Genomic DNA, 16940 nt, shown 5'->3' with positions numbered 1-16940 from the left:
GATTGTGGAGAAAAGGCCCCACCCTGGATGCACTTACAGCCTCATTTACATAAAGATTGACAGCTGGTTTGCTAAGTGAGGTAAAATCAAGGAGGCTTTGCTTGAAATTGCCTTTTTCCTAACCAGCCTGGTAATGTAATTTCTTTGTTAATCTTAAAGCACTTGACAGGTTTCCTTTACAGGGAACCTATCACCAGAAAAAAACACTATTAATCAGCAGATATGGGGTTAATCTGCAGGTTAATAGCTTTGTTACCTTGGCCGACGCCTGCACGTAGCCTAACGGTGTGAGGAGAAAATGAACTTTTTCTCCCTGGCAACATTCCCGCTTCAGTTACGGGGGTGACACCGTCGCTGTTTCAGTCACTGCTCTGAGAATACAGAGTGGGGGCTGTAATGCCGGGGGTGCGGTTATAGCCGATGCTCTGTATTCTCAGAATGGTGACTGAACCAGAGCCTGCGTCGCTCTCGTGACTGAGGCCGTGCCCCGGCCCTGACTGGTGCTGACTCTGCATTGGGGCCGGCCGTCTATCAGGGTCGGGGGTGCGGTTTTAATCATGGAGCGGCTCCAGCACTGGTTCAGTCACTGCTCTGAGAGAACACAGCATCGGCTATAACTGCGCACCGGCATTAGGGAGGCTGTAAGTCAAGGGTGGAGGTGTGGTTACAGCCGTCGCTCTGTATACTTAGAGCGGTGGCTGATCCCACGCCGGTGACGTCCCGTGACTGAAACGGGAACCCTGCCACAGAGAATAAAGCTACTTTTCTCCCTGCAGTGTTAGGCTACGTGCAGGCGTCGGTCAGCATTATAACGCTATTAAACTGCAGATTAACCCCTTTTTTTGCTAAGCCTCTGAATGAATTCTGCAACCCCCTATAGAAACTTACCCATGGGTAGATGTCTTGGTTGTCCCATTTCTGGCACCATCTTTGTAGTACAACATGTAGGACATGGAACTTAGCTCTTTTCTCACTTCCCAGCTGCACTTCATCTGTGTAAACCCATCATATTCGCAGTGCAGGTTTTGAGGGACAGCCCTGTCCACTGAAGAAGAGGATTTCAAAAAATCAACCAGTGAGATATTTTGTGCCTTTTTTTCATTTTCTACATTACTATGTTCCTCTTTTATTTGTCCTGGAAATTAATTAATGCATTGACAACTGGGTGTTACCAGTCTCTTTGAACTGTAACCAGTACTTTCATGTAATAAGCTGATCTGTGCGTGTACATGAGAAACAAGACTATATCTGGCCTTTATATCTCTAGTATCCTGCATTTTCACTAGTTTTCTTCTCTGCAGTTTTTTTTTCTTAATTTACAAATAACTCTCAGTTGATTCAGAGAAGAGGAGCTGCTAATATGTCTATCATACACTACACAGCACACAGAGAGCGATTCCAGCTCTTCATTTCTTTCTTAGTACAGACAGAAGCAGCAACAGCATTGAGGAAATTATTCTGCAGCACTGATCAGTGTGGATGTGAATCCAGCTCAAGGGTGAGGTAAAAATATGATCTTTCTGTGTCTCCCTCTACCAGTTTATAACAGCAGAGAACATGTTGCTGTTTGCAGTAGGCTGTTCATATGCTCAAAATCTAAGATGCAGAGTGTTAATCTGCTGTAAATCCACAACATTCCTATACCAAGATCCACACAATTTGGTTCTGGTTTCGCTATGGATTTTTCAAGTGTGACATATTCAAGAGGTTGGTAATGGTAAACTGACTGAACAGAGAGTTAGTCTGAACTGGTGCATAACCAAAAACAACTTACATAGCAAATAGATAAATGGCTGCACTCAATTGTACTAAAGCAAATGAATGTGCGATACATGAAATGTGATTAGCGTAATGGCTTGTGAAATCTCTTGAAAAACACATGAGATGCTTAGCACAAAATTTGACCAAAAATTGTGAGCCCATCCACCAACGTCAAGGTAATCTCATGAATCGGATGGGTCTCTGACCTAACTGCCTTGTGTGAACACTTACCTCTAGCTAATGTCATGGTAAAGCCTGTATTTATAGGAAGGTCAGAACCAACTGTGTTTGGATGTAATTAAAATCACAGCATGGTGAAGGGCGGGGCATTCAAGTCAGAAACAATAGCACATAGCAAGTAATGGTAAACTGACTGAACAGAGAACTACACTGTGTGCAGAATTATTAGGCAAGTTGTATTTTACAGGATTATTTTTATTATTGATCAACAACTATGTTCTCAATCAACACAAAAGACTCATAAATATCAAGGCTTAATATTTTTGGAAGTTGGAGTGTTTTGTTTTTTTTAGATTTGGCTATCTTAGGAGGTTATCTGTTTGTGCAGGTAACTATTACTGTGCAGAATTACTAGGCAACTTAATAAAAACCAATTGTATTCTCCTCTCACTTGTTTATTTTCACCAGGTAAACCAATATCACTGCACAAAATTTAGAAATAAACATTTCTGACATGCAAAAACAAAACCCCAAAAAATTAGTGACCAATATAGCCACCTTTCTTTATGATGACACCCAGCAACCTTCCATCCATAGATTCTGTCAGTTGCTTGATCTGTTTACGACCAACATTGCGTGCAGCAGCCACCACAGCCTCCCAGACACTGTTCCGAGAGGTGGACTGTTTTTCCTCCCTGTAGATCTCACATTTTATGAGGGACCACAGGTTCTCTATGGGGTTCAGATCAGGTGAACAAGGGGGCCATGTCATTATTTTTCTTCTTTGAGACCTTTACTGGCCAACCACGCTGTGGAGTAGTTGGAGGCATGTGATGGAGCATTGTCCTGCATGAAAATCAGGTTTTTCTTGAACGATACCGTCTTCTTCCTGTACCACTGCTTGAAGAAGTTGTCTTCCAGAAACTGGCAGTAGGTCTGGGAGTTGAGCTTCACTCCATCCTCAACCCGAAAAGGTCCCACAAGTTCATCTTTGATGATACCAGCCCATACCAGTCCCCCACCTCCACCTTGCTGGCGTCTGAGTCGGAGTGGAGCTCTCTGCCCTTTACTGATCCAGCCTCTGGCCCATCCATCTGGCCCATCAAGAGTCACTCTCATTTTATCAGTCCATAAAACCTTTGAAAAGTCAGTCTTAAGATATTTCTTGGCCCAGTCTTGACGTTTTATCTTATATTTCTTGATCAAAGGTGGTCGTTTTTCAGCCTTCCTTACCTTGGCCATGTCCCTGAGTATCGCACACCTTGTGCTTTTTGTTACTCCAGTAACATTGCAGCTCTGAAATATGGCGAAACTGGTGGCAAATGGCATCTTGGCAGCTTCACGCTTGATTTTCCTCAATTCATGGGCAGTTATTTTGCTCCTTTTTTGCCCAACACGCTTCTTGTGACCCTGTTGGCTATTTGTCATGAAACGCTTGATTGCTCGGTGATCACGCTTCAAAAGTTTGGCAATTTCAAGACTGCTGCATCCCTCTGCAAGACATCTCGCAATTTTGGACTTTTCAGAGCCCATCAAATCTCTCTTCTGACCCATTTTGCCAAAGGAAAGGAAGTTGCCTAATAATTAAAGGGAACCTGTCACCCCGTTTTTTCCGTATGAGATAAAAATACTGTTAAATAGGGCCTGAGCTGTGCATTACAATAGTGTATTTTGTGGACCCCGATTCCCCACCTATGCTGCCGAAATACGTTACCAAAGTAGCCGTTTTCACCTGTCAATCAGGCTGGTCTGGTCAGATAAGCATAGTGTCTTCCCCCAGATCTTGCTTAGTTTTCCGTTGGTGGCGTAGTGGTGTGCGCATGCCCAAGTCCAGAATCCACTGCACAGGGGAGGGAAAAGAGCGCGATCTGCGCTATTCCCCTGGTGATCGGTGGGGGCGGCCATCTTCCTGTGGCCGCGCGTGCGCAGATCGAGCGCTCTGCTGCCTGGGGCTTCAGGAAAATGGCCGCGGGATGCCGCGCGTGCGCAGATGGAGATAAATACCTTCTTCAGGCATCGTCCATGCTATATCGTCACTCCAGGCACTACGGTACAATTGGTCTTTGTCTGGGACACAGCGGACTCTGAAGAGGTACGTGCTCCCTGGGACGAACTGCTGAGGACTGAAACTGAGTTCTGTCTTTCCCATAACATTGAGTAAAGCAGCATCCTGACGAGTGAAAAATAAAATTATATATATATACACAAAAGGACACAGCTACAGCTCATGAGATAGCTAATCAGAAAAGCAGTGGGAGTTCATACAGGAGGAAAAACAAAATCAATGAGAAGACTACACAACCTCCTTTCCCCTATGTAAAGCTACTAGAAGCAAGAAGGTTCTCAGGTATGATCTCTTCCCCAGCTTATCCCATTTTGGCAGAGCTGCTCCAAACTAGCTTGAAATCGCCAAAAGTTGCACCATTTTTGTGCAAAAATTTAGTGACTATTCAAAGTGTTTTATGCCAGTATTTACACATTTTAATATATTGGTTCCACTATATTTATACAGTATGGTGCATACTTATGAATACTGTCTAATTTTTCTGGCCCCGATACATTGCACTAAACCCAGCTGAACCTGATGATATTGGCGGAATTATCCAACAGTCTAATGTGTGAGTATGAGAGTCTTCTGACTCACCCCCGAAAGTTCGTGTTGGGCGAGAAAAGGATCTGGTCTGCAGAATTTCAGGGGTCAATCTTTTTTTTTTACTGGTGATAAGCAACTGCTGATGGAGTCTGTCAGCGGCTGTATCTTAGAGAACACAAGCGAGCTCGGCTGTGTCCATCTTTCGGGAATCGAGACAGATACGTGTCGGTGAAGGATCATTTGGACAACTACTATCTTATGTATTTAGGGACCTTTACACAGTGAACACCTTGACTGCAAAGTCTTAAAATGCTCCTAGATTTATTCATTTCTGGTTCTTTTAGCTTGATTAATATGCCCGTGTCTAGTAATATTATCGAAACTATGCAATATGTACTATTACTGTATATGTGTCTGCTATTATCACACAATCTATACACTATAAAAAAACAAAGGTATGAACTGGGATATAAATTGGTGTGCATGCAGCATGTAGGCACATGTTCACACAAGTCACTAAACAAAAAAAACAAAGACAGAAACATAATGATTAAATACTGTGCAGTAAATAAATAGCATAGTGCATGAAAATAATATACGGTATTTTGTTAACTTGTTTTTTGATTAAAAAAAAAAAAATGCGAAAGTCATCCCACCTCTTCACGGTGACCGTAATTGGGATAGTCCTAACTCTAATATTAAAAACCTTACCGTCTGTCAAGTGACTTGCATGTGGATAAGGGCTGAGAACGACTGGGCCCAACTAGTGGACACACAGCTGAGGGAGACTACATCAATAATGCCCAGATCATAAGAAAGGCAGGCCACACCTTTATAAATATATAATAGAGTTAGGACTGTCCCAACTATGGTCGCCGTGACGTGGCGGGATGGATTTCAAATTTTTTGTAATAAAAACATGTTAACTAAATACCGTATATTATTTACATGCACTATGCTATTTATTTATTTACTGGGGGGGTATTTTATCATTATATTTCTGTCTTTGGTTTAGTCTGTACACTATGTCTGGAGACTGGAGTTACTAAACCGTGTCTGGTCCTATTATGATGTCTGTGCTTTGTACTATTACTAATACAGGATGTATTCACTATGGTTGATACTTGTGTAGTTCTGTGTCACCCCCCGACCCAACTCCCAGTCCCTTATAGTAAATATAGTGATACCTCCCAAGACTCCCATTTCTTTCTATAGTATGTGACTTGGTAGAGCAGATTTTCAGAGTAGACATTTTCAGGCATCCTCCAGCGTAGAATTAAAGAACCATTATTTGAACCAGACGTTTGGACCATTAGCTCTTTTGGTGGTGGCATCCGAACTGCAAATTAAAAATTATTTATCGTTAACGGACAAAATGTAAAGTATGACTCCTTGATTCTACAACGCTCATCTATCTTTTCAAGAGCAAGAAGAAGAGGTACAATTGCATCAGTCTTCTTTCCAATTCGGTTCAAAATGTGGTCATTTGCTAAGCATCGATGGTATCAAGATCAGATACACAATTAATGTCCAATTAATGTGGTTCTATAGTCGGTAGCCAACCATGTGGCCTCTTGAACAAGCTGAACAAAGCCTACAGGATATGAAATGGCATAGAGCTTCTCTAGCAACTCGGTGGAGGTAAGTATAGTCAGAACCTTACAGATTGAACATTGATCACATATCCTAATGTTTGTATTCAGAAAAGTTATTTAAAATGAAACTGTCACATATGAAAACGCTATTTACTTGCAGATATAGGGTTAATCTGCAGATAAATACCATTACAATGTTGCCTGAATGCCTTAATGAAAATGTGGCTACAGGGAGAAAATTAATTTATTTCCTCCCAGGAGCCACTGGCTTTCAGTCAAGGGTGGCGCACACAGAGTGGCTGCAGTCACTGCTCACAGCACCTCTAACCCTCATGAAGACCATTTGTCAGTCGAATTTCATCTCAAAGTGGTGTCACTGTACGGTTAGAGGTCGGTTTCTGCAGTACGGACCTCCACTTGTGCTTGGCTCGCTGCTGTTATCATTTTTTCCAGCTCTCCATAGATTATTGGTCTATTCACTTACCATTAGAATTTGGGATTATGTAAGTATCTCTATTCACATCCCGCTTTGGTTCAAAGTGGTATGTAGTATTCATTGCGTAGATGAACCATTCATTTATTTGACAGGACATATATACTTCTCCATCTTTTACCTTGACAGAGTTTTCTGGTTCACATTGTCGATTCCCACCGCTACAATTGAGGATAAAGAAACCCGTAATTATGATCGCATTTCATATAACCTCTCTGCTCAACAAACTGTATATGTTTGCCTAACCTGTATGTCTTGCTGTATGCTTATAAATATAGAAATGGTAAGTTGATTTTCTATTAAATGTTTTATGCAAATTGTCTCTTCAAAACAGAAGAGAACTAGAATTCTGGTGCCACCAACTGGAAGGAGCAATCCTAATAGTCAATATCTACCTTTCAATGAGTCTTGACACATGATGTAGGGTAAAAGCCAGACAAGAAACTATACTGCTCAAAAAAATAAAGGGAACACTTAAACAACAGAATCTAACTCCAAGTAAATCAAACTTCTGTGAAATCAAACTGTCCACTTAGGAAGCAACACTGATTGACAATCAATTTCACATGCTGTTGTGCAAATGGAATAGACAACAGATGGGAATTATTGGCAATTATCAAGACACCTTCAATAAACGAGTGGTTCTGCAGGTGGGGACCACAAACCATCTCAGTACCAATGCTTTCTGGCTGATGTTTTGGTCACTTTTCAATGTTGGTCGTGCTTTCACACTCGTGGTAGCATGAGACGGACTCTACAACCCACACAAGTGGCTCAGGTAGTGCAGCTCATCAAGGATGCCACAACAATGCAAGCTGTGGCAAGAAGGTTTGCTGTGTCTGTCAGCATAGTGTCCAGAGGCTGGAGGCGCTACCAGGAGACAGGCCAGTACACCAGGAGACGTGGAGGGGGCCATAGGAGGGCAACAACCCAGCAGCAGGACCGCTACCTCAGCCTTTGTGCAAGGAGGAACAGGAGGAGCACTGTCAGAGCCCTGCAAAATGTCCTCTAGCAGGCCACAAATGTGCATGTGTCTGCATAAACAGTTAGAAACCAACTCCTTGAGGATGGTCTGAGGGCCCGATGTCCACAGATGGGGGTTGTGTTCACAGCCCACCACTGTGGAGGACGCTTGGCATTTGCCACAGAACACCATTATTGGCAAATTGGCCACTGTCAGATGAAAGCAGGTTCACACTGAGCACATGTGACAGACGTGACAGAGTCTGGAGATGCCGTGGAGAGCGATCTGCTGCCTGCAACATCCTTCAGCATGACCAGTTTGGCAGTGGGTCAGTAATGGTGTGGGGTGGCATTTCTTAGGAGGGCCGCACAGCCCTCCATGTGCTCGCCAGAGGTAGCCTGAATGCCATTAGGTACCGAGATGAGATCGTCAGACCCCTTGTGAGACCATATGCTGGTGCGGTTGGCCCTGAGTTCCTCCTAATGCAGGATAATGCCAGACCTCATGTGGCTGGAGTGTGTCAGCAGTTCCTGCAAGATGAAGGCATTGAAGCTAGGGACTGGCCCACCTGTTCTCCAGACCTGAATCCGATTGACACATCTGGGACATCATGTCTCGTTCCATCCACCAACGTCACGTTGCACTACAGACTGTCCAGGAGTTGGCAGATGCTTTAGTCCAGGTCTGGGAGGAAATTCTTCAGGAGACCATCTGCCGCCTCATCAGGAGCATGCCCAGGCACTGTATGGAGGTCATACAGCCACGTGGAGGACACACACACACTACTGAGCATCATTTCCTTGTTTTGAGGCATTTCCACTGAAGTTGGACCAGCCTTTTATTTGAGTTTCCACTTTGATTTCGAGTATCATTCCAAATCCAGGCCTCCATTGGTTAATAATTTTGATTTCCATTGATGATTTTTGTGTGATTTTGTTGTCAGCACATTCAACTTTGTACAGAACAAAGTGTTCAATGAGAATATTTCATTCATTCACATCTAGGATGTGTTATTTCAGTGTTCCCTTTATTTTTTTGAGCAGTGTATATTTGCAGACACATGTTTTGGGGTGTTTTCCCATCTTCCCAATGCCTCTGACTGGGATCTACGGTGTAACATCTCTCCTTTCCTTGTGAAATGTAACATGCCTATTGACTTTTAGGATTGCTACATCCGGTAGGTGGCACTAAAGTTATAATACTTTTCCTCTCTGAAGAGGCAATTGTTATATTTAATTTCCCAAAGGAGCTTTTCTTGGCCTATAAGTACTGGCACGTCACTCTCCACAAAGAGAGATGTTACCCCTTACACTCTATTGAAATGTATTTTTGTGTCTCACTAATATTACCGTAATTTAAAATAGGTATACATATTAGTCCATAAACATATGAAAATAACACATTCAGATATGATAAACACACAAGGACCTCTCAAAAGAATATAAAGACAGGTCACGAGAATGTAAAGTTAAAAAACATGCTTTATTTATATTACAAAGGATAAAAGACTCAACCTCTAATACACAATCCAATCAAGATGTAAAAAGTACCTCCGATCTACAGCAGATCTCGTGAAAACAGTTACTGATATCTAAAAGTCGATAACAATATCATGACTATTTTTGGCAAACCACTAAGTGGCTATGTGCCATGTAAATCAACATAAATGATAATAGCAAATATGTCTGAGAAAACATAGTTCAAAATAAACATGCAAGATGCATAAGGCTGGGGTCACACTTGGCGTAAGACAATACGCCACGTATTATACGTCCGTACTACGGCCGTAATACGGAGAAATGTTCCCAAAATATTGATCCGTAGTCAGGTTGTGTCAGCGTATTTTGCGCATGGCATCCTCCGTATGTAATCCGTATGGCATCCGTACTGCGAGATCTTCGCGCAGGCTTGCAAAACCGACATCTAATGGATTTATGTGCTCAAATGTTCATTAAAACATATATACAGTATATATATATATATATATATATATATATATATATATATATATATGTCATTGAGACACATATATATATATTCTGTATTTAGATGTCATTCAGCGCGATATATAAGGTGACATTAAGCCAGATTAATAATGGAGAGGCGTCAATTATGACACCTATCCATTATTAATCCAATTGTTTGAAAGGGTTAAAAAACACACACACACACATGATTTAAAAGTATTTTAATGAAATAAACACAGCGGTTGTTTTAATATTTTATTGCTCTCTCAATCCATCAGCAACACCCTCGCTTGGCAAAATAATAAACGCACAAGATATATACCCTCAGCTGAACTGTCACGTCCAACGAGGTAATCCATCTGAAGGGGTTAACTAATATTACAGGCACGAGCTAAGATAAACCACTCGCTCGTGCCTGTAATCCCCGGGTGCTGAAAGGAAAGCAGAGTGATCTATACTTACATTGAGTCGCGGTGATGCGCCCCTGCTGGATGTTCTCATGTACTGCAGCCTGGGAACTTTTTCCCACGCTCCAGGTCATATGAGAACATCCACCAGGGGGCGCATCACCGCGACTGAAGGAAATGTAGGTCAATGACCTACATTTCATTCATTCGCCGGGGATTACAGGCACGGAGCACAGCTGCATTTGCAGGGCTCCTGCCTGTAAAATATTTTAACCCCTTCAGATGGATTACTTCGTGGGACGTGACGGTTCAGCTGAGGGTATGTATCTTGTGCGTTTATTATTTTGCCAAGCGAGGGTGTTGCTGATGGATTGAGAGAGCAATAAATTATTAAAACAACCGCTGTGTTTATTTCATTAAAATACTTTTAAATCGTATGTGTGTGTTTTTTAACCCTTTCATACAATTGGATTAATAATGGATAGGTGTCATAATTGACGCCTCTCCATTATTAATCTGGCTTAATGTCACCTTACAATAGCAAAGTGGCATTAACCCTTCATTACCCCATATCCCACCGCTACACGGGAGTGGGAAGAGAGTGGCCAAGTGCCAGAATAGGCGCATCTTCCAGATGTGCCTTTTCTGGGGTGGCTGGGGGCAGATGTTTGTAGCCACGGGAGGGCCAATAACCATGGACCCTCTCCTGGCTATTAATATCTGCCCTCAGTCACTGGCTTTACCATTCTGGCGGAGAAAATTGCGCGGGAGCCCACGCCAATTTTTTCCGCCATTTAACCCTTTATTTTAGCAGCTACAGCGCTGAAATTTTGCACATACACACTACTAACATTAGTAGTGTGGAATATGCAAAAAAAATGGGGATATGAGATGGTTTACTATATGTAAACCATGTCTCATATCCTGTCGGGTTTAGGCAGGAGAAATGAAAAGCCGGCAATTGAATTATCGGATTATTACGGATCCGTAATATACGGCTGATAGGAGCAGCCCCATTGAGAATAATTGTGCAGTATGTAATGCGAGTTTTAGGGACGTAGTTTCTGCGCTCTTACGTCCGTAAAACACGCATGTGTGACCCCGGCCTAAGTGTAAATGTAAACAACCTACCAAGCAAAAAGGGGGTATTTGGAGGGCCACTGGTGAGAAGTACCAAGGGTGTAACCCTAACACCAGATACTACATGCTACACCAAGACACAGACTCAGGTCTTGTGTCTTCCTACTGTGGTAATTATGTTTTGAGGTCTCATCCCATGGTTATTAAGCAACCTGCTACGTTAGGGTATTTTTTTTAGGTGTTCTTGGTGTAGCATGTAGTATCTGGTGTTAGGGTTATGTTTTCAAGCTGATCTTGATGGAGGGCAGGGTGGACCTTATTCATTAAGAGGCAGAATCCTCTTAATGAATCAGGATATGCATAACGTGGAGTGCACTTTTGTGTGTGGGACTGGAGTTAGATTTGTGATGTAAGTCACCGCTCATCATAAATTTGCCACTTTGCCAGAGCTGAGTGAAAATGGCATGAAAATGCCAAAAGTCTCAACATTTTTGCGCAGCCTAATGTTGCTCTAAAATTTTTGGACTTTCAACGTTTTTTAAGCCAGCTTTATGGCATAAAAGCTTTGATGAATCAGGGCCAGTGTTTTACAATTGGAGGAGACTGATGGACATGCCTGGTCAGATGACCGTCCAGAAATGGCAGACTGCTGCACCAAGTGGGCAAAGCGTAACAAAGTCGGAGAACCTGTAATATTTATATATTGGTGCCACAAAATCATGTGCCCAACAAGAGAACCAAAAGTAGACAACCCTTTTAATACTAACATTGACGTCTGCAGCTGTGAATCTCCTTGATCCCAGACAAAACAAGGTGAATTTTGCTTTCTCAAAGTTTTAGATTGTCAAGTCCATCACAGAAGTACAGTACCTGTTTAAATCACTGCGATAAATAAGGTTCATGGGGAGAAGTTCATGAGCTTCTATGCTTAGTTTCCAATTACATGTCCAGTGTGTTTTGTAGTTGTTCACACAAGTAAGAGAATCTAGAAGTGCAGAACCTAAAAGAGAAGCATATGTTAGACATCTACAGTAAATCAGGCTTGTAGTTATCAAGCATCATGTCCATGACTGACTAGACAAAGTGATTGAGATATGGCAACTGGCTCAATTGTGTTCGTCTAATGCTCCTATAACATAATTTAACTGACATTACTATTAGGCTATGTTCACACAACCGTATTTTCAGTCCTAGTGTTGACCATGATGGAAAAAATTTCTCGGACCAATGTTATTCAAGAGGGTTGTTCCAAATGTTCGCTTGAAAAAAAAAATGGCAGCATGCTCTATGCTATTTATAACAGTGTGGGCATTTTTGAGGATGTCCATTGTTTGGCCATGATGATAGCTTGCTAATGTTAGGACTGCTTTTTCCTCTCCAATTTTGTGGACAAAATGGACAAATAATTGAAAAGGAAACTGAATTCCAGTTCTTAGACCCTTCTAGAGAGTAGATGTCTGGTGGTGCTCAACTGTGCCTAAGCAGACATTTGCTATGTATTACTTCCCAGTGAGAAGCTTAGATATTCAATGTATATTGAAAGAGTGATTTTGGAGAGAAGTCTGAAAGACATTTTAAACCATTACTGTTCACATCCCCATTCATGGCTTGGTTAGGAGATTCCATCTTCATCTCTGAAAAAAATAAGATTTGGATATGTCCCTGATGGAGCCATTGACTTGAATGAGGAAAACAGAGTCTAAATATGAAACTTTGAACTTTGTTTCAGCTCATTTATGGTGGTGTCTGACTCTTCAACTGAACACACTAGTGTAGTCTGCTCATTGAAGTCAATGACTCCATTAAGGGCATATCGTAATCCCCCGATGGAGTTATGAATGGGGACACAGACGTGATCTGAACCCAACTTCAGCCAAGCAATTCTTTGACCAGCAGCTATTTCCCACATCTTTTTGATCAACATTCTCATTTAGTGCCACCAAGTATTTGTGTTAATTCCAGTGGGTGGAGGGGACAAGGATCTGTAAGACACTCTGGAGCTCAAGGTGCATTAACACCTGTTGACCACGGCCATTAAATGACCATTGATTGGCTATATACAAACTGGTGCTCATTTAATGGTCTGTGTAGACAGACTGGCCACGGTTTTATTCAAGTTGAACGATCATTAATGTGATCGTTCTGTGCTTTTAATACAAAATTGGTATTGGTAGAACATATGCTAAGGACGCAGGAAGATGGGCTGCTGATGTTGATTTTAGTGCTGGAACAAGTCCAATCATTCGATGTTATTCATAAACAGGATTCTAATGAACTCTCAGTCCTGATTATTGGTTCATCTCAGAGGGCCTTAATTTAAAAGCAAAATGAAATAACATGAATGAGGAAAACCAATAGACCAATCCATGGTTAACAAATCATCTGCTAACAGTGTACAATCTGGGCCGTACACGTTAGATTGTCGGAGTCATTAAATTAATATAAGTAGGCAGCTATAATCTTTCTGATCAGGTTTAAATCAGCTTCATAACCATGGTCAGTATAGAGAAACACCATACATACCTTGCATTCCCTGTAGGAATTGTAGGGTGCAGAGTAGGACATATAGACCCTGTGTTCCCATTTTCACCTCATCCTTGAAAGTATAGAAAAGGCAAATGTCACAACATAATCAGATCTTAATGTCTTTAACCATCTCCTCTAGACTTGCATAAAATGATCTTCTTGTTTATAGGGATTTCTCATGGAAAATTAAGTAAAACAAAATAAGAATAAAGTTCTGACACATAAAGCATTTTTTTGTATCCTATGGAGAGAGGAGTCCACTAAGTCACATTCTCTTACCCCTTAAAAGAAATGGGAACCCAGCTCAAAGTTGTGAACTATGGACAGATGAACCTCACAATAAACATGTGTTCTCCACTAAACATGACTGTTCTTTCAATGGAAGAAGGGACTGAAGGCCCCTATAGACTTGAAATAGCCATCTCTTGACTTCCCCAAACACACGAGTGCTCTACTCCTCTGACCATGACTAGTCTCCAGGGGGTTGCAAAGGATAGGCCATTAAATCCAACAACATGCTGAATCTTTCTCTACCCCCTGCAATAAATCTGTCGAGGAAGAGTCGTAAGGCCTCCAAACACATTAAAACATTGGCCGATCCCAGCAATATGGGAAGGTTTAGACAACTTTAGTCTGATGTGTATGGATATCTTAGTTTTCGGCAGGAATAAAAGAATTGAAAGTGCCCAACTTCCATTGAGAGAGTGTCGTAGAACACCCTAAAAATTAGATTGTCTTGGATCCTGACAAAATCTCTATGTTTGGCAGAATTTTCTCTAATATCAACTTAAATGGTACCTGGTATTTAAAAAAAATTGCTTACCATGTCATCATGACATGTGACAAGCTTTGATTGATTGGGATCTGGCTGCTTTAATGATCATTAACACAATCGGGCTGCTGTGCCCCTTAGTTTCTCATCAGCTTTGCTTGTCCTCAGAGCACGAGTGAAAGGTCTATACTTTATATGGATCTGAAGAGAACTGAGCAAAGACAATGAGAAATAAAAGCACATGGTTCATCTAAGCACTTGTTCTGTATTTTCTTTTATTGCAAGAAGTCTTAAAACCAAGACCCCCCCCCCCCCCCGCCCTCCAAATCAAAACTTAGTTCTGACAAGTCACCAAAACTTGTGAAAAGTTTTCATAAATCATAATTGGCACCCTTCAAGGATCAAATCTCCTGTTCCTTCTGTGTGTAAGGTATCATCTGGATTTTCATTCTTAATGTCTGCCTGGTACATTACAGTAATGTTTATAAAATGGAAGGTACTTTAGAGCAACATTTTTATGCAAGGTTCTTCTGGCTCCTATGTTGGCATTATAACTTTGGTTTTCCTCATTGACCTTTTGTCATTAGACTAGTGATCTGAGTAATGAGAAATAACAGTGTCCAATTTCTACAAAGTCAGGTAATTGCAGGTAAGCGGCACTGTAAGGGTACCGTCACACAGTGCCATTTTCATCGCTACGACGGCACGATTCGTGACGTTGCAGCGTCGTATGATTATCGCTCCAGCGTCGTATACTGCGGTCACACGTTGCAATACACGGCGCTGGAGCGATAATTTCATGACGTATTTGCGATGTAGAAGCCGTTGGTTACTGTGCGCACATCGTATACAACCTGTGTCACACGATGCAATCATGCCGCCACAGCGGGACACTAGACGACGAAAGAAAGTTTCAAACGATCTGCTACGACGTACGATTCTCAGCGGGGATCCGGATCGCAGTAGCGTGTCAGACACACCGATATCGTAACGATATCGCTAGAACGTCACGAATCGTGCCGTCGTAGCGATGAAAATGGCACTGTGTGACGGTACCCTAAGATTTGTTAGGCTGAGTTGGCATCTAGGTTAAGGTCACAGGGTTACGTGTCTCCTTTTCTTTCAGATGCTTTGTACAAAACAGGCAATAAATAAGGTATTTGAACACTTTTTTCATCTAGAATTAGGAACAATTGGAACTTAGCGAGCAGTCGATTTACATCTCTGAAGCTTTTATACCTAGACTGTGCACCTACTCTACATCCATTAGTTAGGCCACAACCAGGAGTTTAACTATAATGTGTGCAGGGATTGGCGTCGCACCCAGACCCTGGAGTCTCAGGGGTCCCATATTAGAGGAGCAATACTATTAACGACCATTGATAGTAGGGCACCCCGTTGGAGGTTTCGCATTGGGAACAATAAGTTTCAAATTACTCCACTGGCCATAATAATAGCCATGCACTTTAACTTTCACGATGGGTGTCCTACATATCTTATCTTTTAAAACTCATCAGGAAAATTCCCTGCATTTACATCCTATCAAGGACCTTTCTTGTCCATAAAGCCAACGTCATAAAATGCAGAATGGGAGGAAAACAACTTATATCACTCGGATTTCTCGATCTAAAACATTTCTGATGCTAGTTATAATGGCCTGAAGTTTTATTATGTGTTTCCATGTTTCCTTGTTATGCCTCTGCTTTAAGTGTTACAAAATGAGACTCCGACCCATGCTAAATTATAACGACAAATAAATACATTTACCATCTTTGATTCATCCCAACATCCTATATTCACGCTACAATTTCTGCGCATAAACAATCCCACCACCATAACATATGCCCTCTACAGCTTCCCTAGATTTATGATAAAACACAATGGATGGCAAATTACTGTCGGATGTGACTTATTTTCTATATTTTATGCATATACTGGTACATCATAATTTCAAACATCTCACAAAATAGTAAATATAACACAAGTCATAGGAGTGATACAAATAACTAGAAAGATGGTGACATCCTATGCATAATAATATAAGTAGTCCCATATGCGATCAGTTAACAGATATATTCTCAGCCCATGTTGTAGGTAATATCATGTTTTCCACTATCTGTTCCCTTAGCCTTCCTCTTACCTGTGCTCATCTCATGGCCATAGTTCCACAGTCACACAAGTCTATACACAAACGTGCACCGTCTTGTGAGACTACCCAGTGTCCAGTCTGTGAGTAAGAGAGAGATGTGGTTGACTGTTTTCCTGTTTGTTGCAACCTCTTCTAGGAATGGGGAAGTGGCTTTATGTCACAGTCGCGAATAGGTGGGAAATAAACAATCTCTGAAATGGGAGATTCCCAGTGGTACAATCCTACAGAAAGGGGTTGTCTCATGACTTTAATAGAGCATGTGGGATGGAGGCTTGGGACCCTCCTGTATGAATGCACAGCAGCTATGTCATGCTCCTGGATTCGATCCCTTGTGCTTCTGATCTGTGGTCGGCTTCTCTTTCTGCCGAGCCACAGGATTCACACCTTTTCTAAGGGTGTTCGGGTTCTGCTATTCTGGCTGACGTCTGTGTAGCTTAACACAGGTAACTTAAT

At 41.8% G+C, this 16940-nt stretch overlaps 1 protein-coding gene across 2 annotated transcripts in view; it reads right to left on the bottom strand.

Annotated features, from left to right (window-relative positions):
- Window positions 1-16603, bottom strand: part of CSF2RB (colony stimulating factor 2 receptor subunit beta) — a 49531-nt gene extending 32928 nt beyond the window's left edge. Inside the window, exons 1-7 of one of the 2 annotated variants that reach the window (XM_077278340.1) lie at window positions 16479-16603; window positions 13564-13636; window positions 11911-12040; window positions 6614-6783; window positions 5722-5873; window positions 3946-4111; window positions 889-1045 (exon numbers count right to left, since the gene is read on the bottom strand). In XM_077278340.1, the coding sequence (XP_077134455.1) occupies window positions 889-1045; window positions 3946-4111; window positions 5722-5873; window positions 6614-6783; window positions 11911-12040; window positions 13564-13624 (836 nt within the window). In that variant the 5' untranslated portion in view covers window positions 13625-13636; window positions 16479-16603. Of the gene's footprint in view, window positions 1-888; window positions 1046-3945; window positions 4112-5721; window positions 5874-6613; window positions 6784-11910; window positions 12041-13563; window positions 13637-14389; window positions 14437-16478 lie in introns of those variants that run through there. The other variant, XM_077278339.1, reaches the window with a different exon arrangement.
- Between the last annotated feature and the right edge of the window lie 337 nt (window positions 16604-16940).

Source organism: Ranitomeya variabilis, chromosome 8 (genome assembly GCF_051348905.1).
Source record: "Ranitomeya variabilis isolate aRanVar5 chromosome 8, aRanVar5.hap1, whole genome shotgun sequence".
In the NCBI taxonomy this organism is placed as follows: domain Eukaryota; kingdom Metazoa; phylum Chordata; class Amphibia; order Anura; family Dendrobatidae; genus Ranitomeya; species Ranitomeya variabilis.
The sequence above is the reverse complement of the archived record's forward strand: the minus strand, read 5'-3'. Positions and strand labels throughout refer to the sequence as shown.